Source organism: Monopterus albus, unplaced genomic scaffold, assembly GCF_001952655.1.
Source record: "Monopterus albus unplaced genomic scaffold, M_albus_1.0 scaffold94.1, whole genome shotgun sequence".
Taxonomy (NCBI): domain Eukaryota; kingdom Metazoa; phylum Chordata; class Actinopteri; order Synbranchiformes; family Synbranchidae; genus Monopterus; species Monopterus albus.
In genome coordinates this window covers 326534-352858 of record NW_018127974.1, presented here as the reverse complement: position 1 = coordinate 352858, position 26325 = coordinate 326534, and the positions used below count along the sequence as shown (strand labels likewise).

At 40.2% G+C, this 26325-nt stretch overlaps 2 protein-coding genes across 5 annotated transcripts; one reads left to right on the top strand and one right to left on the bottom strand.

Annotated features, from left to right (window-relative positions):
- Positions 1–4482: 4482 nt before the first annotated feature.
- On the bottom strand, positions 4483–16133 carry metap1 (methionyl aminopeptidase 1). Of its 3 annotated transcripts, XM_020608586.1 has the most exons (12): positions 15922–16133; positions 14748–14799; positions 14399–14508; positions 13830–13890; positions 10173–10264; positions 9990–10073; positions 8986–9124; positions 8133–8264; positions 7726–7869; positions 7560–7625; positions 7203–7240; positions 6776–6861 (listed from the first exon to the last, which is right to left on the bottom strand). In XM_020608586.1, the coding sequence occupies exons 1-11, from the start codon at positions 16036–16038 to the stop codon at positions 7203–7205; spliced, it is 1035 nt and encodes a 344-aa protein (XP_020464242.1). In that variant the 5' UTR covers positions 16039–16133; the 3' UTR covers positions 6776–6861. The 3 variants fall into 3 exon arrangements, with proteins under 3 accessions (XP_020464240.1, XP_020464241.1, XP_020464242.1); XM_020608584.1 differs by lacking the exon at positions 7203–7240 and having other exon boundaries at positions 4483–6861; XM_020608585.1 differs by lacking the exon at positions 7203–7240 and having other exon boundaries at positions 4483–6861; positions 14399–14505.
- Positions 16102–26073, top strand: eif4eb (eukaryotic translation initiation factor 4eb). 2 transcript variants are annotated; one of them, XM_020608587.1, is made up of 7 exons: positions 16102–16210; positions 17416–17519; positions 20134–20229; positions 20336–20399; positions 21528–21641; positions 23661–23800; positions 23879–26071. In XM_020608587.1, exons 1-7 carry the CDS (start codon positions 16193–16195, stop codon positions 23991–23993), a joined length of 651 nt encoding a protein of 216 aa, XP_020464243.1. In that variant the 5' UTR covers positions 16102–16192; the 3' UTR covers positions 23994–26071. The 2 variants fall into 2 exon arrangements, with proteins under 2 accessions (XP_020464243.1, XP_020464245.1); XM_020608589.1 differs by lacking the exon at positions 16102–16210 and adding an exon at positions 16548–16579 and having other exon boundaries at positions 23879–26073.
- Positions 26074–26325: the final 252 nt, after the last annotated feature.

Genomic DNA, 26325 nt, shown 5'->3' with positions numbered 1-26325 from the left:
GAATACATGTGTATGAATGAGAGGGAGGGAAGTGGAACAATGTGTGAGGAGTGTTGTGTGACAGAAGAGTGTCAGCAAGAATCAAAGGAAAGGTGTACAAGACAGTAGTGAGACCAGCTATGGTGTATGGGTTAGAGACTGTAGCAGTGAGGAAAAGACAAGAGGCAGAGATGGAGGTAGCAGAGATGAAGATGTTGAGGTTCTCTTTAGGAGAGACCCGGATGGCCAGGATTAGGAATGAGCACATCAGAGGGACAGCTCAGGTCGGCTGTTTTGGGGACAAGGTCAGAGAGGCCAGATTGAGATGGTTTGGACATGTGCAGAGGAGGGATAGTGGTTATATTGGTAGAAGGATGTTGGAGATGGAGCTGCCAGGCAAGAGGTCAAGAGGAAGGCCAAAGAGGAGATATATGGATGTGCTAAAAGAGGACATGAAGTTAATTGGGGTGAGAGTAGAGGATGCCAAGGATAGTTAGGTGGAAACAGATGATTCGCTGTGGTGACCCCTAATGGGAACAGCCGAAAGAAGATGAAGAAGTGTATTTTCCTCCTTTATGTTGTGGACTTTGAGTCAGTCATAACAAAATCAACTTAATTAAATGCTCTCCAGCCAGTAGTTGTTTAAGTTGCCTTCTCACAGTTTTGTCCCCAGCTGTTTTCCACTGCATGCGTGTTCCGAGCAGACACGACTGCAGCATCTGCTAAACAGAGAGGTGGAGGTCTGGCGCTGTACATCCACAACTGCTGGTGTATGAGCATCATTGGAACACACTGCTCCCCTGACTTGGAATATATGGCAGTGAAATGCAGACCTTTCAAAACGGTGAGAGAGATTTGCTCAATCCTGATTGTAGCCACCTATATACCACCGCGAGCTAGCGCTGGAGGAGCTGTACTGCCTGATCGGCAAGCAGATGAATGCAAACCCAGAAGCGGCTGTGATTGTGGCTGGAGACTTTAACCATCTTTTAAAAAAGATGGGTCTAGGTATTTTGTTTTGTATTTTGTTATGTTATTATATTATAATTTGCAGCAATAAAGACAAAAAAGAGGTTTTCATGAAATTTATGTCTTATACTTTTGTCTACATATGTTATTTAATTTTACTCATCTTCACCTCTAAAGGACTATGAGGGAGGACGTGAGCTTTGTGAGACATGAAAAAGACTGAGTGTTCAGACACACCACCCAGCCCACAGGCAGGCTGGAGCCTTCTTTGTGACTGGTGACCTCATGAGTAGGAGTCATGTTATTAACTGCATTTCTCTGAACAGTCCATCTGTTGCTCTCTTTCACTGCATGTTTTCACTATAAGAGTTTTGTAAATGTCTTGGAAGACTCTCTGGTATTTCCCATGATTGCAACATTTCTGCCCAAGGGATGAAACAGTCAAACAGCTGTCTGTCTTATGGAGAAACAGCAGAGAACTGATGACCTTGATCCTGTTTTTTGTAACACTCCCTTCTTTGAATGCCTTTAACTGTCTTTTACTGTTGCTCTCTTTCACTGTATGTTTTCACTATAAGAGTTTTGTAAATGTCTTGGAAGACTCTCGGAAGTATTTCCCATGATTGCAACATTTCTGCCCAAGGGATGAAACAGTCAAACAGCTGTCTGTCTTATGGAGAAACAGCAGAGAACTGATGACCTTGATCCTGTTTTTTGTAACACTCCCTTCTTTGAATGCCTTTAACTGTCTTTTACAAACTCCCCTAAAGGAAACAACGGTTTTGCATAATCCTTAACCTGAAGTGGAACTCTGGATAATGCTGGTATGGCCTGTTTTGTGTACTGTTTGTGTTTTAACTTGTGAAATTGGTCTTTATGTGAAACTATGCTGTCATGTTGACCAGGATGCCCTGGAAGAAAATATCTTGTATCTCAGCGGACCTTTCAAATGTATAGGACTAGGTTAAAAAAAAAGTAGCAGATTGTAATTTATTTTCCTTCAGTCTTTTAGTGAGACTGCTTCCACTACAGCACTGAATGTGTTTAATGTCCAGATAATTGTTATGTTGACGCTCAACCAGCTGAGATTCTGGGATGTTGTGTACAAAGCTGCAGTAGCATTGGAGGCTGGGTAACCACTTCTGATGATGGAGGTGCCACCTTGTAAACATATTGAATCAGGGATGATTTGTTTCACCATATGCCTACTTCAAGATTAGACAAAAGTGATGTTACAACTATGAAAGCTGGAAGCTGAGTCAGCCTGTGCAGTGTTTGGCCTAGGCGTACTGGAAGCAGCTGGACCAGTCACAATGACTGGAGTCAATCTCAACTCTGATGAGTTTAAAACTGCCTGAGAGTTTGGAGCCACTGATGCGGTGAACCTAAAGGATGCAAGCAAGCCAATACATGAGGTCCTGGTAGAGATGACAGATGAAGGCACGGACAACTCCTTTGAATGCGTGGGCAATGTGGCAATTACACATGTACAGTACAGACTTCAGTGGACAGTCAGGACTGCAGAAAAGGTCATTGGTGTGAGCCTGCCCTCCATGGAGGACCTGTACACATCACGGGTCAAAAGGAGGGTGGAGAGGATCACTGCAGACCCCTCACACCCTGGACACAATCTGTTTGAACTCCTCCCCTCTGGACGGCGTTACAAGTCACTGTGCTCTAAGACCACCAGGCACAGGGACAGTTTCTTCCCCCAGGCTGTTACTCTGATGAACACTTAACCTACGACAGTATGATTGTAAATATACATTGTACAGATTATACAGATCCGTACAGGTCTCTAGTTTTAAGTACTCTATCTTTATCCCTTATCCCTATTTTTCTCATTTCAATGAACATTCCTTGTTGTCTGCATTGTTTACTGCCTGTTTATAATGCTTATTCTGCATTGTTTGCACTGTTTGTTGCTGTTAATACTGCTTATTTTTGTTATATTACACAGCCTTATGCTAGTTACTGTTTGCACATTGAGAGCCGATGTACCAGAGTCAAATTCCTCGTGTGTCCATCACACCTGGCCAATAAAACTGATTCTGATTCTGATTCTGATTCTGCATGCAAGCGGGGAAATAAAAATCCCCTGTTATTGACCATTATTAACTTTCTTATCTGTGCATGCTGAATAACCACTCACAATTAGTTTTTGTGGGTCATAAACATTAAACGTGGCCAGGATAGTAATGTGCTTGCTTAACATATGTGCATGACATTGTCACTGAGAGCGTGTTAGCATGCTGCCATTAGTGTTTTGCTTAAAGAAGTGCTGTGCTTCAGCAAAGCCTCCCTCCCAGAGCTGCGAGCACTGCTGCTGACTCCTTGTGTTTTTTCAAGGTGGTGTCAGGTCATTCTCAATTGAAGTGAATGAAACTTCAGACTGAAACTTACCAATAATGAGCACATACTGCATGAAACAAACTTGAGCCTTGAAGCCAGGCTGTGACACGACTCACTGTACACCAACAAGAATATGTAGGTGTAGTACCATTGTTTTGTCTAAGAACTTATGTGTCACTGCTGCCCTCTGTTGAGGACAAAGCCGAATGTGATGAATGGTGTGAGGCAGGATTCTATAATAGTTTGCACCATGACAGGCCTTTCCTCAAAAAATTGATATCACATTTTTATTCCAATTTTTTCTTTCGGCTTCTGTGTGGTCCTCCAGTTCTAGATGCAGAGGAGCAAAGAAGACCACGATCTGTCTCCAGCCTTACTCTGCAGTGTAATAAATAGCTTTTCAATTCCCTGTTTGAGTTAGTTTTAATTGAAAAGGGTGCCGTCAGATGCCACTTTGATCAACATGAAGGAAGACACCCTCACAGTGTGTCACAGTGTGAGAAGGAGGCACAGGGAAACTGAAACAAGATTATTCAGAAATATTTTTTGGTCTGAATGAATAATTAGGTAGCACAGCCACATCACAAACAGGCCCGATGAAGCTGTTAAAGGGATGTTAAGACACTGCAGATAAAATCTAACTTGCCTAACCACTAGCAAAACATCATTTTTTTATTTTATTCTCCTGAGCACAGAGCTGGTTTTAGTCTTTTGGGTAAGGAAAGTTTTGCCTGGTTCGAAGACTGAGAAATTCTTCACTTTCACTTAAAATTTATTTATTCAAATTGTATCTTACTTGAGAGAATTACTATTACACCTTGTACTTGGCTATGCCATTCCCTGTTACTCCAAACATGTCAACAGCCATGTTTCCCAACAGATCAGTTCATACTCTAATGCTTTATCCAGTGGCAAACCAGTGGAAAACCAGAAGCAAAAGTTATTTTTCCCCATCTGGGTTGATGAAGATGATGAAGACCAGTCTGATGTCTGTGAGGTGAACCGATTGCTGTACAAGTACAGCGAGAACGCATGACATTGAAAAGTAAGTCCAACAGTTGTTAGAGGTTTAGCTTCATTGGGTTATTAAACCTGAGAGTCAGCCTTTATCACAGCAGACATTTTGATGCGATTCTGAAATGTACAGCTGTTACTAATAACATTAATGATGGTAAAACTCTGTGGAATTCAGCCATGATTAAAGCAGTACCGTTTATTACAAATGTGTTGGCTCAGTTTTCTCAAACTCTTATCACAATATGCTACACAGTACACAAAATGAAAACATATTCTTGCAGTGCATTTATCAGAACATTACAGCAGAGAAGCAATTTATGCATTAGTATTTCAAATTATGTGGAGTACGACTGATTTATGAAAGCATGTTTTTTACTTCATATGTAAATAAAGTTTTCTGAATTTGAAGTACAGTCATCTGCATTGAATCTTGCATTTAAATCCACCAGACAAAATAATTGAACTTCATCGCATAGATTTGTCTGTTCTGTTTCTCTAATTATCTGTACATGACCCTCTATTGAATAGGAATTGTTCTTTTTACAACTCATGTTATGACTGAACAAACAAGATCATTTGCAGTGAGACAGAGTTGCTGTTTCCCATCCAGTGTTTGTGCCAAGCTAAGCAAACCAAATGCTGGCTGAGGCTTCATACTCCCACAATACAGACATGAGTGAGATCATGTATCTATCACTGCAGACAAAATACTAAACTGGCCAAAATTTGGAATGAAGGTTATGGATGCTCCATTGTAATTTTATGAAGTTAAACATTTTACTGATATAGGCACACTAGTTTCTTTTGGGAATAAACAAACAAATCTCAAATGCAGTTTAGACTCTTACTATCCTCCACTGAACTGAAAAAGGCATTAGGACTGACAGACACCCAGATAGTCATTTGGGATATGGATCACCAGTCTACTCAAGGACAAACTCGCCCACACAGAAGTACAGAAGAGTCATTTATTACTCCATTAGAAGAAATATAAAGATAGCAGAGAAACTGTGATCACATTAGTTCTTTGAAAAGGCAGAAATAATTCATTGCTGCTCACACTCCACATCAAGGTAAATCATGACTGTTGAGATAAGGGGGAAGTGGCAAGTTTTAATGCCATGATTCAGACAATAAGGGTCGATTTGCTACAGCAGGGCTAGTGGAAACACAAGACACCAAAGGAGTGTTCGTTACAGCAGGATTAACAAGTTTAGCAATTGAATGACTTTGAGCTCAGTGTTGCTATTCTCGTATTTGTGTAGATGCTCAGTAGTTGTGTCGCAAATCTACTAGCAACCGTGGCCAATGTCCACAACTAGCTGTGGACAGGATAAAACAATTTATTTAGTGTCTGTACTGAAAATGTCAACAGACAAAGATTAAAATAAAAGGAAGTAAATAAGATGTGATAGCTAGCCCACTGGCTGGCATAAAGCACTACATCAGCCAATTATTGCTTATATTTCTGTCAAAACCAGTAGAGAAACTAAATGAGATGAGAAAATAATTATTAAATACAAAACTAGAGCCTGGGGGACAGCTAGCTTAGCTTAGCCTAACTGTTTCCCCCTGCTCCCTGTTTTATTATAAGCTAGCCATCTTCTATTTCTAGCTTTGTTTTAAATGGACACACATGGTGTAATCTTTTCCAGCTGTTAGCAAGAAGGCAAATGAGCATGTGTCCTAAAATACCAAACTATTCTATTTCATATCTATTAAGATGGCCAATGTGTAAACTTATAAACCATCAAAAAATTATTCAAACTGCTTGTTCAAACTATCCAATATGGCTGCCAGAAGATGCTTTTTGTTGCCTGAAATCCAGATTTAAATTTTTGGTCACAATCGACCTACTCTAATAATTAAATTTAGATTTTTAGTTGATGAGCTTATGTAACTTGTTGACCCTGTTTCCTGTAACTCTCCTGTGTCTTTATCATTGCTGGTTATTTTCAGTCTCTGTCTGGTAAAATCATATAGAGCCTGATGATGTTTGCAGAGGCTGAGAGAAAAGCAGCGTGCTAGCTGAACTTACCCTGAGCTCTACACACCACAGAGAACAACTAGCCAGCCAGTAAAAGCTCTGGGTGGTAAGACCCAGAAGTCAGAACAGGCCTGATGTCTAGCCCCATCACTATGCACAACAAAATCTTATAAATACTCTTGTTTCCTTCAGAGGACACAGTTTTCACTAATAAAGCAATCCACATTTGATATAAGACACATTCAAGTACTTCCATTTAGTTTGAGGAACCAAGATTTAATTTAATGAGCAATGACTGCCACAGTTACGCTGAGTTCTAGGAGTGGCACCTCTTGTTTGAGATGCTGGGTGCCCATCTTGGAAAGTCCAGTCCTTGGCGTGTTCTGGTCTGGCCTACATTTGGCTCAGGAAATGAGCGCGACCGTTCTCCAGACGACGGGTGAGGATCTCGCAGCCAGTCTCCGTCACCAGCAGGGTGTGTTCGAACTGAGCCGAGCGTTTACCGTCTCTGGTCACCGCTGTCCAGCCATCGGGCCATGTCTCATCTTGCCAGCCACCTGAGATGTTACACACACAAAGATTACACATGACTCTGGCTTTCACACATCAATTAAAATGAGCTGCGGAAACAAACACTCCCAGTCTGGCACTGACTTGGTGGATACCCTTGAGGTATAAAATGTCCTTTTAAGACGGTGGTGACCTGCTTTAAAGCATGACTGAGTCTGCTGCACCACACGTCATTTAACTCTCTATGGACCAGTTAACGGCCTCAAATCCTCATTCTTAATAAGAGCCTTGAGGGTGAAGGTGACCAAGTTTTTGGCTCTAAACACTCCACTTAGGAGCTTAGGCCATTTTACATATTAACTTTCAGCCAGTTAGTTACACAGCTTACCTAACTCAGCTTTTCAAGTTGAGAAATGTCTGCTAGTTCTAAGTAAAAGAAAAAGAAAAAGCATTGTGACAAAGCTGAAAATTAGCATTTTCCTAGAAAACAGAAAGCTGCTGTTTTGGTTTTCACAGGACAATGTGTTTATACCTTCTAATTTTGCTTCTATTTTGTTGTAGCGTCACCTTTGCATGTTTAATTGTCTTGATTGGGGCATTGCATTTATGTGGAGGCTGAAACTATATACATTGTTCAACTAAGGCAATTATGTTACAATTATATTAATTCAAATTATGGTTAATTATCTTAATTATCACAGTGTTATATAGACTAGATCATTTATAGAAAGGTAGTTACACTTACCTTCACATATCATGGGTTCAATGGTGAACACATGGCCAGGTTTCATAACCCCAACTGCTTTGTTTTCTGGGAAATAAATTAATACAGAAATGATGCTGTTGCTGGGGAACATTCAATAGCAATTTTCAGAGACAACTGAAGAATCTGCTAATATGTGACCACTCACTGGCATAGTGTGGCACATTGGGAGCAGTGTGGAAGAGTCTGTGGATGCCATGGCCACAGTAGCTGCGCACCACAGAGAAGCCATTGGCCTGAGCATGCTTCTGGATGATGTTACCTAATTCTCTGTAGCGAATACCAGGCTTTACTGAAAAAAGAAAACAAATGTTGAATGGCTAATGCTGGGATTTGAGGACAATACGAGCATTTCATTGTTTGTACAATATATTCCAAAACAAAATCTCTATATGTGTACGAAAAACATTCACTGTTAAAACCTTACTGTAGGGTCTCAATAGCACAAGGTGGTCTGATTTGAGGTATTAAAAGCTGAATCTGTGAAGGTGACTACAATCCCTACAGTGTCCACAAAACCAGTAAAATGACAGAAAATAAAGGTTCGCTTCCTACCAGAGTCAATGGCTTGCATAAGGCATTCATATGTGGTCTGAACCAGCTTCTTTGCTCCTTCATCCACATCTCCGACGAAGAAGGTTTCATTGAGGTCTCCATGGAAACCATTGTGGTAGACAGTGATGTCCACTGCATAAGCGTGAGACAATGACCATGTCAGAGTCACAGTGCTACATGAAAAACTAAATTCTATTAACACAAAGCAAGTACGGTTATGAATAATCTGCCTAAACATTTAATAATGACTGGGAGTGCTTGAATATAAACTTTTATAAAGGCCAAACAAAAATGTCCCTGTCTTCAAATTGCTGATGAGATTAGAAATTCGAGTGGGCATCTTCCCACTTAAGGTGAAAACAGAGCTGAGAATCTGACTGGCAAAACCCCACCAGTAAAGGTTAATGAACCTGTCTGTCTTGTCGGACCACGCAGCGAGACATAAGTTGCTGGTGAGTTCTCCGTCAAACTCTCTGAGGGGAGTGGCAGACTGAAGATGCCCCCTTCGCAAAAATATTCATAAAGGTGCTAAAATTGGCCAAACTCCCGCTGGTGCCATTTCAGCATACTGGTACAATCATTTGTCACTGAGGAGAAACCTTTTCTCCACTCTCTTTAATAAAACATTTCTCTACATTCAAACTGAACTATTCAGAGCACTTTGTTTGACATTGTGAATATGACAACGGTGAGAGGAGCTGGGTGTTAGATTTGATAAGGACATTTCTAACAAATACAAAAATACAGATGTAGGCAGGCATAGCAGTACATCTAAGAAAAATAAGGAAAACATTGTCTGGAGGTGAGGCTAGGTCCCAGAATCATAATACATTATCTAGTGCAATGAGCATACCATTGAGGATATCTCCTTCCTGAAGAGGTCTTCTGTCTGGGATACCATGACAGATGACTTCATTGACAGACGTGCAGCAAGATTTGGGGAAGTTGTAGTAATTGAGAGGGGAGGGATAGCAGTTCCTCGCTATACAGGCCTGGACAATTAAAGCAAGACTGTTACAGAGATAGCAGAGATGCAGTGAGTGAGAAAATCAGCAGTGGGTGACACAGTAACAAAAGATCAGTGTCTCTTTTCCCCCTTCATGGACATACAGAGTATAGCACAGTTGACCCTATAGGTGTGTTTTCCATGTATTTGATCAGACATAATGGAATGGCTGCATGCAAGTCAGGATACCGGAAAAGGTCTCTTTACATATAGCAACTCACAGTTACGTTATTTATCAGCAGTGTCTCAATAATTACATTTAAGCAAGACAGTCTACAGTCATGCTAGCAGCTCAGTGGGGCTGTGGTGCTGTGAACTGAAAGCCAACAAAAGCATGTTAGGATGCTCACAATGACAATGCTAACAAGCATCCAATCTTTAAATTTAAATAATGACCTGTTGATGGCAACAGATAAAAACCTGGGGGATATTAAAATTTTCACAGCAACCCATCCAATAGTTAGATATTACAATGAATGACAAAACAGAGGGTCACCCAGTAAATGTTTGCAGCAATACATCTAATAGTTTTAGAAATATTTCATTGTAAGCCCAGTGACTGACACTGCCAACCGAGAGCCACTTACATGAGGAAAAACAATACATTAAACATAAGAGATAAAAAGTGTGTGTGTACTTGTTAGTGTGAGGACCACTGAGTTTTATAAAATGAGCACGAGGACATTTTGGCCGGCCCCACTTTCTGACACCCTGTCAAAGAGCTGTTTGAGGGTTAACACCTGGTTTTAGGGTTCGGGTTAGACTTTGGTTTAGGCAATTAGTTGTGATGGTTAAGATTATGAGCTCACAAAAATGTACAAATATGCTTATGTGCGGCTGTGCGTGCATACCATGTGCACAGCGTGATCAATTTCTTCTGTTGTAACTCCTGGTTTTACCATCATGGCTGCAAGGTCCAGGACTTCTTGTGCCAGCTACACATAACATACACGTTAAAACCAAAACGTAATAAATAGAAAAATAAAAGCTAACTATGGCAACACCATGACAGTAACAGCAGTAAAGTGCCTTACCCTGCACACTACTCTCATGCCTTCAATGTCTTCAGGAGAGAGGATTTTGATCTGTGACGTCCCCTTCAGAAACTGCTCAGACTCAGACATCCCTGTGGGACAGGAGCGAGGACAGAAACCTGGCATCATTCACACGTCAGTACCTAGTGAAGCTGAAGAACTGACTCGAACGGGACTTTGCAAAGCAGTCGTCATCAGTCCATCAATTTTCAGACTGAGCATCAATTCAAACCTCCTCAGTTTTATTTTTCCATCAAATGTAAGATAAGATAGATAGATACTGTCATTTACTGTTACTGTCATTGTAACACATACAATGAAATTTTTAGACTGACCTCCAGTCGGTACAGCAATAGAAAAAAACATAACGTATGAAATAAGACCATATAAAAAAACATAACAGCTTTAAAAAAAAAATGAAATAAACTGCCCTCTCAGACACAGGCATATTATATTTTAACAGCATTGAGTGTGGTAACTGCTGTTGGGTAAAAACTATTCCTGAATCTAGAGGTCCTTGATTTGATTGCTCTGAACCGTCTACCTGACGGCAGCAGTTCAAAGAGTGAACGTCCTGGGTGTGAAGTGTCCTTAGTGATGTGATAGATCACCTGGTTGTGAGAACTTACACAATAACTGATGCAATTTCAACCAATACCCAGTTTAAGGGTTTGCCATGTGGATGCTTTATGTTAAGGCAATCATGTCTGAGACAAGAGCACTTAATACTGCATCCACCCTCGCTATCAGGTTTTACCTTCTGCGGTGTCAGACGCCTGGCAGCTTCAACAGGTCAGACAGTGCACAATTAATTCACCTCCAGACCATGAGCACAAGGATCAACAGAAATCCCTTTAAAAGAACAAATGCACATCTGCAGCAAACTCGACCCTCTAGCAGAAGCCATGTCTGCCCTCAGAAAGCCACAGCTAGAGTCGAAGACTAGGCTGAGCTGCCAAAGGAACAGTATTGGTTTGGTTTTGTTGAGTGTTCTGCTGTATAATCTTTAATGTGTTACATCTGTACATACAGAGTAAATAAAATGAATGATTGATTTTCAGTCAGAGAACAAATCTGGAGAAAAAAAAAACTTATTTTATTATCTTTTAAATCTGCCTAAGTTTCATGCATACAAACTTGCAAAGTCCATCTCAAATGTCCAGAAAGTGTAGGGGACTGGCTTTTCTTCAAATGTGTCACCGACATGGACCCTGATTTAGGGTTGGTCTGAAATTCATAAATGTCATATTTTAATACTTACTCTTATTACAGTCGAATCTAAAATAATAAATCAAAAGCCTAAATGTTTCTTGCTGGTGCTCTAAATAACAAGCTGCTCCTATAGAGACTACACTATAGCATCAGCCCATTAATGGCACTCGCACCGTCGACTCAGAGGAACAGAGCAGGGCTGTTACTGTTGCACGGAGAACATAAGCACAGGTGTCAGTACATTCAATTTAATAAATTTGACTACCTGCAATGTAACAAAAGATTAAGCAATATTCTGTTCTTAAACTATAAATAAATGTTGGTCAAAGCACTCGTGCCACAAACAGTTCACTAATCTATAATTTATTAACTCAACAAAATGACTGCTGAATGAACATGAACAGTTACCTGGCAACACGGACTTTAGACAGGTTTGTGTACAAGTCAGATACAGCCCTCCTTCTGACCCAGAGTCGACACCACAAGTGCGACAATCAATCAGACTTACGCTTTGATACAGCTGCTCAGAAAAGAAGCAAAGTAGAAGAACATTTAAAGAGTGCACATTGGAATGTCGTCATAATGTCTTCAGATTATGTCTTCATATGGTTCATTTCCTTATTGGTGTACTAGTCAGCACTGTATGTCTTTAAAATAATAATAATAAAACCAGGATTTCACTTAGATTCAATAACAGTGCCATGTCAGTAAACACTAGCCTGTAAGAATTGTGCTTGAACAAGCATCACGGGAGAATGAAAGGAGACTGTAACCATGACTACCTGGGTATGGATCTATGCAGCCAGATGATAAGGATGTAGAGGTTGCCATGGCTGCACAATGAATGACTTGGCCAGAGAGATAGATGTAAATAAAGCAGGCTACTATTATGGCTGTCTGAGAATTAAAAACAAAAAAGCAGAAAACACAGCCAGACTTCAGATGTGTCAGCTGTTTACTTTTCCCTGCAATAAATCTACTGTGGTTTCTGCTGGTGGAAAGAGATCATTGAGATTTTATTAGGCTGTTTAACAGAGGGAAATCAATTCCAGTTGAAGCTTTGGGAGAAATGTCATCAGGAGAAAGCTGAAGACAAACTGGAGAAAGCTGTACATATATATATATGACTTCTTAAAAACCAGTGTGAGGAAAGGTCACACACAATATCTTTCATTGTAAAAGTGAATCAAATGAACTTTAGAGAATTGACAGTAGTGCTACCATTCCTACTGAGAACAGGCATCATCCTGCAGCATTTCATCTTCTCGTTCAAAACCACATAACAATTCAAAAGTTCATTTGCAGACAGTGCACTGTCATTTAACTCTCATTATAATAAACTATCGCCAAGTAGCGTTGCTGTGGCATCACAGTGATCACTTAGCCTAAATGAAGAACCGTCTAATGGGAGAGCAGCATTTAAGGACTTGGTAGCAAGTAGCAGTTTTTACTCTGAATTACAACTAAACCTGAACCAGTGCTGGTCTTCTTCATGCAGTTCTTGGCCTTCAACTCTGCCTGCAGGGTTTTAAAACACCTAGACCAACAGCATGAAGCATATCAGCTTATCTGTGCACTCACACAAAAAAAGCAGATAATGCACATGCATGGATGACCACATAAGTCTTGGTTATTTTAACACACCGAGACAAGATGTCAACAGGCTCCTTCTCTCATTGTGCACTTCTGTGTTACTATTCAGGCCATCAGTGACTAAGGTATTGCTATTATGAGAACCTTACCACGCTGTTACAACGTGTTTATCCTAAGGTCCATTCAAGTCTAAAGGCCTTCTATGGTAATCAAAGCATTACAGTATGTTTTGATATTTATTATGTAAACGGGGATTTACATAATAAATATCGGCACTAGAGTCAAGATTGAGGGGTAACCAAAATCAGTAGTAATCATCCTCTGGGAACCAGGAAAAAAACACACAAACATTCATACTAGTCTGAATCACAGTCGTTGGAAGTATTTTGGCCAAAACAACAGTATTAGACAGGCAAACGGAAAGATGGATAGACTGACCATGGTCATTAGCTCAAGCAGCTAGAGAGGCAAATCATAGCTTTGCCAGTGAAATATTAACCAGGTGTAAATACCTCTTAAAACTCTCCCTTCTAATTTTCTAATTTTTGCATGTGCTTTGCATTTTGGAACAAGACCAAGTGCCTCTAATGGAACAAGGATTGCTATGGCTAAGCCTTCAAAACACCAGCCTTCAAATTATTAACACTATTAGCACTGTGTTACATGTTAACAACGAACGGTGGTGTACAATATAGTGTTCCTGAAAAGAAAAATGCAAGCTACAGTGTACCATCTCAAAAAAACAAACAACAATAAAACCTTGAGTTTAAGAGGAGCTAGCAAAGCTGCCCAAGTAGGCAATGAGCCAGTATGATCAATTGCAAAGATATAGTGAGAAAAAAATGTGATTACCTCTGGGATGATCAGCATAGTCAGGTCTTTGGATGTCCCCAGGCACAGGCCTCATGGGAGTCTACAGCACAGACAAAGAAGACAGACATGTTACCTTGTGGAATTCACACACAAACAGGTGACAAAGGACAGAAAAAACAATTAATAAATGAGTGGTCTCTTCCAGGATGACAGTGTCCCCACCCATAGGGCACTACAGGTCACAGTAAAGGTTTGATGAGTATGAAAATGATGTGAATCATATGCTGCGGGCTTCACAAAGTCACCAGATTTCAACCCAGCTGAATACCCATGGGAGGCTTCGGACCGACGTGTCAGACTGCATCTCCACCTCCATCATCAAAACATCAAATTGGGGAGTATCTTTTGCAAGACTGGTGTTCATCCCTCCAGTAGAGTTCAGAGACTCCGTGAGTCAATGCCAAGGAGCACTGAAGCTGTTCTGGTGGCCAAACACCTTACTGGCCGATGGAGCTGATGAGAAGTGCTCTGGCATAGCACACAGCATTGGTGTTCCATGCCCTGGCACAGATAGTGCTCACACTGCACACTGGTAATGAAGAACTTACCAGTGGGTAGTAAGGGCGTAGTTTCCCTGTGTACCGGTAGCCTGGCCATGGGTCTGTGTTGATGTCCTTCTCCACACAGTTCTTGGATTCAATCTGGTTTTTGTCCTCTTCTAGCAAAAAAACAGCACAGTGTTTCTAAAGCATCTGGCACCTTTGTGTCAGTTCACAATCAAGAGATATCATCTATTCTTCACTTTCATAACAGCTTCTAAACAAACAACAGGTATGGGTTATACTTGTTTTTAAAACCCCAGCTTGACTATCTGTATTATTAACCCAGATGATGTTGGGACAACACAGAGTCTGATATCAACAAAGAACATAACTGACAGTGATCAGTGACACCTACTTGCTTTTTTGTGCAGCAACTTGTGAGAAACCCAGCTTCCTTTGAAACATTCCTGGAAATGAAAACACAAAGAAAACCAATGTTGAAATATTTAAGATATAGACACATCTAGCCATTTTTGACACTGCAGATTGTGCTCCAAAGTTCATGTAACTAATGTGCAGCGATCGCATGCATGGACAATGAATTTGTGCCGATACACAACCTATTCAAAACCAAATACAAACAGTGCTAGGCTAATTGGGTGCACACTGTGACCGATCTTGCACGACCGGAAGAGTATTTTCAGACTATGTCCAAATATGTATTGTATGTATCCTTAACCCAACTGTTATCTCCACTGGTGTGTGCACTAAGTGGACAGCAGACAGGATGTAAAAAGAGAAGGGTCAGGTTGCATTGCCACAACCACAATCACAGCAAACACATGTATGGCCAAATACCATGGTACCACAAGAGCAATCCAAGTCTCTCCCAAATTAACCATTTGTATAAATCGTATGAGTGAAAGAACTTATTATAACCTGCATAACGTATTCCAGTAAAACTTAATGACAATGGCTCTGTCATACTGTTCAAGTCAGTCCTGCTCAGTTGATCACTCCTATGCAGTATAGAGAGTCGTTACTGTTAATGAACAATAATCATAAGCAGTTCCTTTAAAAACTGACAGATTTGTGAGTGGGGTTTGGTCTCGTAAGAGAGAGAGCACCAGGATGAAGGGTCAAAAACGTGCTATCAAGTGACCTGTCACGCAACCGTTACTCTGCAGTAGCTGACTTTACAACTCAGATAACATTACTTGCAGTCCAGTGCATTAGTAGCGTGCCTGGATTCTACACAATACACATTTATACACAGTTTATCCTGCCAGAACGAACACTTCACGCCAGCGACATCATTAGCTAACCAGCCTGCAGTTCACGTTAGCTACCTACATGTTTTCTCTCAGCCTGTTCTTACAGAGATCGCATTATTCACCCGCAGTATTCTGAACAGCATTACACAACCAGAAGACATTTGTCAAAGGTGAGCTTATACATTATTAGCGGTTTACCAAACAGCTCCACATTCCAACTTAGCTTGAAAGTTAGCAGTTTCGTATAAGACATGGGGCCTAGGAATGCGGCAACAACCGACATTTAAACTGGACAACCCAAGATATCAGCAGTACCTGTGAGCAGAAGAAGGAACCTTGAATGCCAAGCTTGATACATGTGGGACACTGGAGTTTAGCGTCCTTATCGCAGCCCTCCGTCTCACATTCCCTTCTAGCCTCGGTACTCGCCATGCTTCGGTCTGCAGAAGAGGGGTGGAGTCTCCGAGAAGCAGACGGCCAGCCCAATAGGGTCCGACTGCCGCTGCACACGGCGCATGTGCGCAGCGGGCCGTCACGTTGCACAGCTCAGTCCAATCAACAATAACTTTCCAAACAGATTTGTAAGATGGCGACTGCCGAACCGGTAAGGACTTTCTTTAAAGAACATATCAAAACATTCTGGGGGCTTCATACTTTAGTTACGGTGCAAACGCATACACAATATTTATGAATAACTATAAACAATACTCTTAAATAGAAATAGACTGTTCTTATTATTACACATGTTGTTTTGACCATTTCAAGTCTGCCACGACCTAAGCATGAAAAAGGAATGCTTGTGTGGAGAGCTCCCAACTTTAAGGCTGACGTTATAGCTGACGGACGTGCAAAGGAGAAGCACACAAACGTCCATTACAAATGTTTCCCTTTACGTTTGCTTAGGTTGTCTATTAAAATATTGCATTTTCGAGAAGCAGTTTTACAAAACGCTTATTCTTATTATAGACTAATGGTAAATTCGGCATGTGGAATAATACATATAATTACAGGACTGGTTTTGTAGTTAAAAAATCCAAATGTTAAAATTTATTGACACTGCTTTCTGCTGACCTCTAAGTTACGTTACGATGCAGAATTAGCTATTTTAGTGGCTAAGGTTAACGTTAACTTAGATTATCGTAAAACAGCCAAGAGAGGTGAATTCACTAAGTTAAACACTGTTGTTAAACACTAACGTTATATACTTGTCGTATAAGTCCAGTCTTCACCAGCTCCAAATGTCTGGTTTAAGGTCTTTAGTTTATGTTATAGTTCCGGTTGTGTAACTTTGTTATCAAGCACTGATTAATTAAACTGGCAGACATATGAATGGAAATTGCGTTTTGTTATTTCCGTTTATCAACAGGCTGATACAGACGTGCCAAAACATACTTGTCGCCACGAGCGGGTAATGCTGGAAGTGGAGTTAATGCTAGCTAGCTAGCTACACTGACATCACAGTGAAATGTGTACCAGATGTTTGTATCGGGTTTCATAAGTAACGTTAAGGTCAAACGCCTCCGTCACGGAAACTCTTTTGTAAGGTGATTAAAGTTTATTCAGCAGATTAATTATCTCGTTTGAAATTGGAAATGGCAACGTTGTGTTGCCAGCTGTGCTCTCCAAGTTTCACGTGTGTTTAATCGTACCACCATCCAGTTGCCATGGCTGGAGAGTTATTAGTAAAAGGTTTAGACATCAGATTACAGGAATTTATTCACTTAGAGCCACGCTAGAAAATATGACCATTTCCACTGGGAATAGATCTCCTCCTATTTGTGCTTTACTTTTACCTAACCATTTTTTTAGGAAATCAACCCAAGTCCGCCTGATAGTGATGAATGTGGAGCTGAGGAGCCAGGACAGGAGATTGTGAACCCAGAGGCCTACATCAAACACCCTCTCCAGAACAGGTTATGGGCTGCAATATAAACTTTCTATGAAGCAGGGAGTGTAATTATGACAAGCACTGGAACACACACATACACATTTGATCATTTCAAAATGATATAGCAGGTATAAGCTCCAAAGCAGGGCACGATGCAGTCATAAACAATTAAGTCTTGCTATACTTTAAATTTGTCTGACAATTCTGGCACTGGCTCTTAACAAAAAAAAGTTCCGTTCTTCATTCCATGTCTTCATTGTAAATGACAGTTTTTCTTCACCATCAGATGTTTGTATTGTAATGTCATCAACATGCCTACTAACTCCATGCAAATTCTCCAGACTATACATGACGGTTTTCTTACATGGGCTCACTCGGGCATTACGTGGACTTGGTACTAGGGAGCCAGCAGGGTATAGTTTGCTTAATGTCCAGGTCAGCTGACTCGGACATCTGCATTTTCAGGTAATGTCTAGATCATTTCAGATTTCCAGTGCATGTCTGAAAAGGGCTTTAGAGTCACCAGTTAAAATAAGCTACGTGTGTTTGGACTGTGGGAGGAAGCCGGAGCACCAGGAGAAAACTCACACAGGCACGGGGAGAACATGGAAACTCCACACAGGCCCCAGTAGGTCATGAGGTTCAAACCCAAAACCTTCTTGATGTGAGGTGCCAGTGCTAACCACTGCAGTACCGTGCCACCCTCCAATACTTCTTTCATTTGTTAAATCAAGCAAAAATGTGAGGTTTTGCTCATACTTTTTTGTGACTATAAACTCAGTTGTTTTTTGGACAGTTGTTCAGACAAAGCAAGAAGATGGAAGACATTGCTTTGGATTTTCAGAACTTCTGATGGGCATTTTCACAGTTTTTTTCCCCCTGTATTTGTAGACTAAATTAATTGTGTAATTAAAAAGAATTGTCAGATCAGAGAGTAATGAATCTTAGTTTGGGTTGGCTGTGGCTCATGAGGTAGGGCAGTCATCTTCTGACCAGCAAGTTGGTGGTTCAACTCCCGGTCTCCCCGCATGCCTAAGTGTCCCTGAGCTGACACTAAACCCTGAATTGCCCCTGGTGGCTTGACTAGCGCTGTTGTGTGGCAGCCTGTCGTCATTGGTGTGTGAATGGTGTATCATCTCCTGTAAAGCGCTTTGGCCAGTGCAACACACTGAGGAAAAAATGCGCTATGTAAATACAGTTCATTTAGTTTTGGCCATAATTATTATTTGCAAATTTCATCTTAAGTTTCATGTCAAGTAGGGCTGCACGTAAAAATTACTTTCATTATCTGTTAATCTGTGAACTATTTTCTCAGTCCGAGTGGCTGCTTCTAGCTGTGTGTGTGGAAGTGTAGAAATGAGGAAATGGAAAAGCCTATACATCATCAGCTTAAAAGACAAGGTTGGTGACTTGTGCATCACGCAGCAGTTTGATCTCTAGGCATTGTGTAAGAACCGAGTGACCCTTCCTCCACACAACGGAATGGCACCATATAGAAGTGAAAGCCAGGCAAGAACTGATCATTTGCTAAGAACAATAACAATGAACACTGTTCACCAAGAAGAAGCTGAGCAGTCAGCAAGTTTTATGATATTATGTGTAATTTAAATGTATGATACTGTATATGTTTCAGTGGTTAAACTACCCATGGCTTTAATGTGTGTTTGACACTTCTTGTTAAAGCAGATTTGCTCTCTGAGTCCAAACAGATGCAGCCTGGTGTGTTGGAAATTTTGTTCTCCCCCACAGCCAGACTGTGACTGTCTGAGATGGTCTGGTGATCTGCTCTGGTGTTTCAGTGTTTTCCTCTGACTCCACACACTGACAGCTTCCACCTCAGTTCAGTGCTGAATACAAACAAGCAATGAAAGAATATTTTATGTTTAAATTCCACACAGATATTTATGTCCAAAATGGTGAATGTCTCAAAGTTAAACAGAAAGCCAGCCTGCTAAAAAGAAAAGTTGAAACTCAAAAACTATTTGTCTTACAGCTCAGTTGTGAGGTTTGAAATATGCTGGCTCAAATTGTTGGTTTAATGTTCAAATATCTCAAAATTGACAGCTGACTATGAAGGTGGTGCAAAATGACTAAAATGCCTTTATATTTCTATATTGGCTCAGATAGATGAGTATACAGATACAGTATCTCAGATTTTGACCTATAAATAAACATTCAGATATTTTGCCAGACAACTATCAAACGGGGGAAGTGTAGACAGTTCAACAGGAGGGAATTAAATTTGTATCATTTAAATTATTCAGTCCTGTTCGGTCATTCATTTGGAGTGTGTTCTCATAAAAACAACGCCACCCGTCCCCACTGACAGGCTAGCTGCTTTAAAGGCTTTATAATAGTTTAAACGTCACACTTTTCCCAGCCTAAAAAGCTTTAGGGACTTGCTGAGCAATAAAAAAAGACTCAGTGTTGAACAAGTATGACACAGCGTCACAAATAATTGAACCAAGAGAGTGATGGCTCGATTTACTGAGCAGTTTGTGTCTGCAGCATCCAGGTTTATCCATATTCTCCCATTTGCTCCAGAGCTCTGTGGCTTTTGGTGGCTTCAGTTTACCTCGTGTTTAATTAGGAGCTAGTTGCATTTATGCAAATTCTCCTTTCTTGTTTTTGGTCAGCAGATGGTCTCTGTGGTTCTTCAAGAATGACAAGAGCAAAACATGGCAGGCCAACCAGCGGCTCATCTCTAAATTTGACACAGTCGAAGATTTTTGGGCGTAAGGAGCCTTTTTGTTTCTCTGCACAGCCATGGAGTAACTGAAGTAGAAAAATGTCATGACTGTGTATAGTTGTGAACAGCTTGTTTTGCTCTCTTCATTTCAGCCTCTACAACCATATCCAGCTGTCAAGCAACCTCATGTCAGGTTGTGATTACTCTCTATTTAAGGTAGATATGACTTATTTTCCATTTATGTAAATATGTGGGAGATAAAATGCACATTAGTGTAGTTAAAAATGGGTTTTGTTACTTTCAGATTCCAGTATCCTCTCTGGTGCTGAGAAAAGTACTTTGCATTTCTGGTATTTCACATACCAGTGTGCTGTGTTGCATGTTCATCAGTGTTTGCTCTGTTTTTCTAATACTGACTCAATTAAAACCCCCTTTTTTTTAAGTGGAAGATCACATTTCCTTTGACATGAGATAATCTCACCTGTACGTTATTCATGTATTTATTGTTTATTAAGACATTACATAGGATGAAAAGTCATCTTTTGGCAGTTATCTGAAAAACAGTGGTCCCGCAGTTCACTTTCAAATGATCCTTGTATCTACCACAGGATTGAACATGCAATAACATTTTATCACCAGCTTACAAATAAAGCCAAATAGCATTCTTTATGACAAAAGATACAGTTAAAGCTGCTGCACACAGAGCAACGCCTAATTGAACTGTGATCACAAAGAGTTCCATTGCTGGAGGGCAGGCAAACAAAGAAAAGTGGGCAGGATGTTTCTCTGACTGACTGTCTCTACCAGATCAGAGCTCGTCACCTTAAAAGAGCTCATTTAACCAGAGGTAATGATGATAGAAAATTATAAGCATGGGTGGAGGTTTTGAGTAAGTAGAATGGCAGGAGGCTGCAAGCAGGCAGAGATTATACTGTGTGTTGAGATTGGTGGTGATCATACATGGAAAAGGCAGTAATCAAATAGGACTGCAGTCTTTTATCTGTGTGTTTTTATTGAACTGCATTAGCAGGACCATCTGTAGCAAAGTCTAGTGAACACCGAGGAGTTAATCTGCAGCCGTACAATATAGGTTTTACAAATTGTGTGCAGAGCTTGTGTAGAATGGCAGAATAGCAACTTGAGAAGAAGCTGTTAACTAAATATTTAACCACCACAGGCTATGTATTGAGTCGGTAACTGATTAGTATTCCAACTGTAAACCTTTCATCAGATTTAAAGAGTTTCTACTGTGATATGTTGGAATCCTGTTGAAGCCTCACTTTTGAAGGCTGTTGTGGTGCAGTGGTTTGCAGTGTGTATTGACAAATTGAACCATTGCTGCAGGATGGCATCGAGCCCATGTGGGAAGATGAGAGGAACAGGCGTGGTGGGCGCTGGCTGATCACACTCACCAAGCAGCAGAGGAGATCAGACCTGGACTGCTACTGGCTGGGAACTGTAGGGGTTTGGCTGTGGCTGCTGTGTTTTGTATCCTGTCCCGAGAAGATTAATCACTTCTTGAGCATCTTTCAAAAGTTGGTACTTTTATTACCTGCTGGCAGCTGTAATTAGTTGTACGACTCCATCATAGCACTTCACACTACTGATGAGGGTGATTGCATCCTCTCACACTCTTTAAAATTGTCTTCCCATTGTCATCATTTATTGCACAACAAAGTCTCCTGTGATATCTAAGAAAATAAACTTTCTGTGATGGTGTCACAACATAGTCACATGAGACCAACTGAGAATTGGCTTGTGCTGCTGTCTGCAGTCCTCACAGTGTTGTGAACCATCTAAGGATCACTGATAGGGATTCAGACCTCTAGCAAGCTATGACTTGACAGTGAGCCAACAACACTTACTGTTCTGTCAGTACTGTAGCTACTGAGGAAAGAGGGCACTTTCTCTTTCAATGGCAGTCATACAAATTGTTAAACCATATGTTAAACTGGGTTAAAACATATTTTAATGATTGTGGACAATTTCACATGAGCAGTACTTGAGCTCTGGGTGCTGAGGTGCCAGAGTTGCCACTGGCTGTACTGCAGTAATGGTGGTGCTGGTGGCAGCACCGATGCCATGTTCATATTATGTAGTTTAAACTATATGTACAAGCAGCCAAGTGGGGAAAACCGTTTACAAGTCATCTTCTGACTTGTAAACTCAAGTCAGGGCTATTGGGATTTTCTCTTACAGTGATTATATCACCCGCTATGTGAAAAGAACCACAACATGTCACATTAACTGCAAAGGCACCACTGCTGGCATTCCTATCAAAACCAAATCTAATATTACCACTAATTAGATTAGATTCAACTTCATTGTTATTACCCATGTACAAGTACAAGGCAACGAAATGCAGTTTAGCATTCAATGTGTCTTAGTAAGGTGTTGGGCCACCAGAATAGCTTCAGTGTTTGATTCTCCAAGTCTCTGAACTTTACTGGAGGGAAAAATACCAGTTCGTCCAAAAGATATTCCCTTATGTGCTGTTTGGACGATGGAGGTGGAGACACTAACATATCTGCCCAGTATCTCTTATAGGTGTTCAGATGGGCTGAGATCTAATGAGTGAAGGCCGCAGTATATGATCCACATAATTTTTATACTCATCAAACCATTCAGTGACCCCTTTTGCTCACTGGATGGGAGCGCTGTCATCTTGGCAGAGACCGCTCATTTATTCAGGTTGCTTCTTGTCACCTGCCTGGTGTTCCACAGGCACTATGCAGTACATGTTTGTATTTGTTTCACTTTACAGTGAGCTGTTAACTATACATAACATGGCAAAAGCAGGCAATTTGTTGTATCTAATTGGTATGACTCCAAGATTAGCATGAGGGCTAACCAACTTGGAAAAATGCATAATTCCCAAAGCAGCATAAGGCTTTTGTATTTTGTTCTTTCACTCTGTGTTGCAGTGGCTGAGCGGTGCTGCAGCAGGTGACCATGAAAGGATTCCTGCACCAGCTTTTATTTCACATGTGACTTCTTTTATATGGATCAAGGCTAGTGATGCTGAGCTCAAAGACTGATAATCCATCAGCTTTCTTCTGAACTGATCTGTAGACGGGTTTGAGAGTATGTAATCTATTGTATGTCAAAGTTGTATTTGGGTTATCAACATCAGAGTGTTGAAAAGGACATTTGGATTCTTATTTCTTATTATACAGTATATCTGTAGATATAAGGACAAAACGAAAGGTAAATAGTCACATCTTAGCGTCTTTGTTATAAGAAAAGTATATTGTGACTGTAAAATACCTGCTACATAATGTTACTGCTCCACTGATCTTTACTCTTTGTGATGAAAGTAAGTAAAAACCTTAGATGTTGATTCTGAGGTGCAGCAACATAACCTGACAATGTTCCAGTAAACCTGAATGAAAGCCGGAGGAGTTGCAGTTGAATTTAAAGTCAAAATGTGAATCATGTTACGAAAACAGCTTTTATTCCTCTTCATCTCCTCACCAGCTCCTGTGCTTAGTCGGCGAGGCCTTTGACGACTACAGCGATGACGTCTGTGGAGCCGTGGTCAACATCCGCACAAAAGGAGATAAAATAGCCATCTGGACATCAGACTATGAGAATCGGGAAGCTGTTACACACATAGGGTGAGGCCGGTCTTCAGTATCAGTTGCAAGTGTTTACACATGTTGACATCCTCTTACACTGTCATTTCCTGTCAACAGAAGAGTGTACAAGGAGCGCTTGGGGCTTCCCATGAAGATGACTATTGGCTACCAATCCCATGCGGACACATCTACCAAAAGTGGTTCATCCACCAAGAACAAATTTGTTGTTTGAGATGCGCCCTATGTGCCTCTTTCATTTTCTTGTCTTATTTGTTGCTGGTGCATGTTTACTTTGCTGCAAAGACTCTGCGGAATGCAATCTGGAAGAAACAACCCAATCCAAGTCTACATGCCAAATGTTTCCATAACCTGCCCTGGTCTTGACCCACAGGAAAGAACAACCATGAAAAACATTAATCTTCCAAAACACTAATAATAGAAGTATCAATAGTGGATAACATAGAGAGTGCTTTATACTTTATACTAAATAAATTTGTGTTGACTTTTTTTTCATGGCAAGGAATTCTGAAATACAAAACAGGTTTTATCTCTCCCATTTTTACAGCATTGCTGTTTTGATGTACTTCTTAATGATAGTAAGCCCTTATTTTAATTTATTTTATTAATTTGCCTGCATATTATTAGATTATTAAGCCTTTTTTCCTTGAAACTGTTGCACGTAATCAGTCTTTTTAAAGTATTTCATGACATATTCATTTGAGTGTTAATATAATTAAACATTAGTTTTGCAATTATTATCTGTTAGATTGTGGAATATTTTTTGCATCCTGTAATTATATTCATTGTTATAAATAATTAGCTTGATTGACTTGCAGTGGTGCTATATTGTAGGATATTGACTTGTAGCATTTGACTCTTATTGGCCTTACATTGGAGGGCATAAAGGCTGAGGATGTTTATAGCAGATCTTCCAGTAGTTTTCTTCCAATAATCTAGAGTACATCCAACTGCATAAAATACTAAAGGACACTTGATCAACTTCAAGGAAAACAGGAACATCCTTCCCTCTGCTTCCAAGGAGTTGAGAAGTCACCATTAGCCACAGCTGATATCAAAGTGCCAAACTTGACGGCCACACACCCCCAAATGTCAGCATACAAAGAACTTTTAAATAAAGGAATCTTAGCAACACTCGGTTTGTTGCCACCAGGGTGGCTTTAAAAATGCCACTTTAACATGACTAATGGCATCATGTTCCCAAGAATTGGAACTCTTTAAGCCAGCAGGTGAAGCATCCACGACTAGATCCCTCTTGATCTGATGAAGCATTAAGTAAGCGTAGTGGGAGCTTCTTTAGGTCCTTGTTGAAGTTATGCCATGGTTTATTAACCTTTAAAGGCCAGCAGATTTCTCGGGTAAGATCCTGCGCAAGCATGCAGGAAATGTATGCTTATTGCAGCTGTATAGAGTAGACACAACTTGCCTCACAATGAAAGCAACACCAAATAAATACGAAGAGGGCACAAAAACTAAACGGGTCAGTCTAAAAGGGTTGGATTTGAAATGCATCCACAGATGTTCCAATAGGAGTAATTTAATAATCTTAATGCAAACTCCAACATACCAATTCAGATATGTATTCTAGTTAATGAATTATTGTGGTGAACATCCCACATCCACTGTGCAGTATACAGTACAAAGAGGAGACTGGGAAAAACATTCTACAGATCTGTGTCAATGTACTAAACAGGCTTGCTTTATCAAACTACACTGAGTGCATCTCACAGACCACAGGACCTGACTCCTACTACAGCTGGAATTATTGCTTTTAATATATAACTTGTTACAGAGATAAATGTTTATTATCCAAGTGTTAAATGAGCACATGGTGTATTTGATTAAAAAGAGCAAGAGTCTAAAATGGCTGTTTTTCATAACAATCACATATTGCTCAAACTTACTTGATTGTGTTTGTTACATAAAGGCAACATTTGAGTTTCAGTTCAAAAAATGACATTTAAGATGTTTTCTGAACTTGTCTTTTATTAATTCTGATGTCACAGTGTCTTATGTACAATGTAAGCATTGAAAATTATGAGAAACATTTGCCTGAATTTCTTTTTGCCTGGTGTCTGAGGTTACAAATCTGTCACTACTGTTACTCATTAGCTTCCCTTTGTCTCATCATTTATGATTATTATTTAAACTGCAGAATGAATATCAGATAAATAAATTAGGTACACCTACAGGTAGCTACAACCAACAACGTGTTTGTCTGATCATGTTTAATTCTTCAAAATGTCAGAATGGTGTTAATTCAGTGGTTATGTTTGGAGGACTTTTGAATTGTGTAGTTTTATACTGAAATACATCCTTTGATAGTTACAGTACTGAGTAAATATTGCATTGTGTAGTTTTTTGTAGTCTGTAGTGTTTGGAGATTATATTTCATAAGTTGCCTATTTGACCCCTATTTGATTTGTTTAGTTCTATGAATGCATGTATGACTTTGGTTTTGGTGGCAACACTGAATGTTGTAAGGACTGGAGCTTTGTAAGGTTTTCAGAGAAGCAGATATCATATCATATCATATGATATGTTAT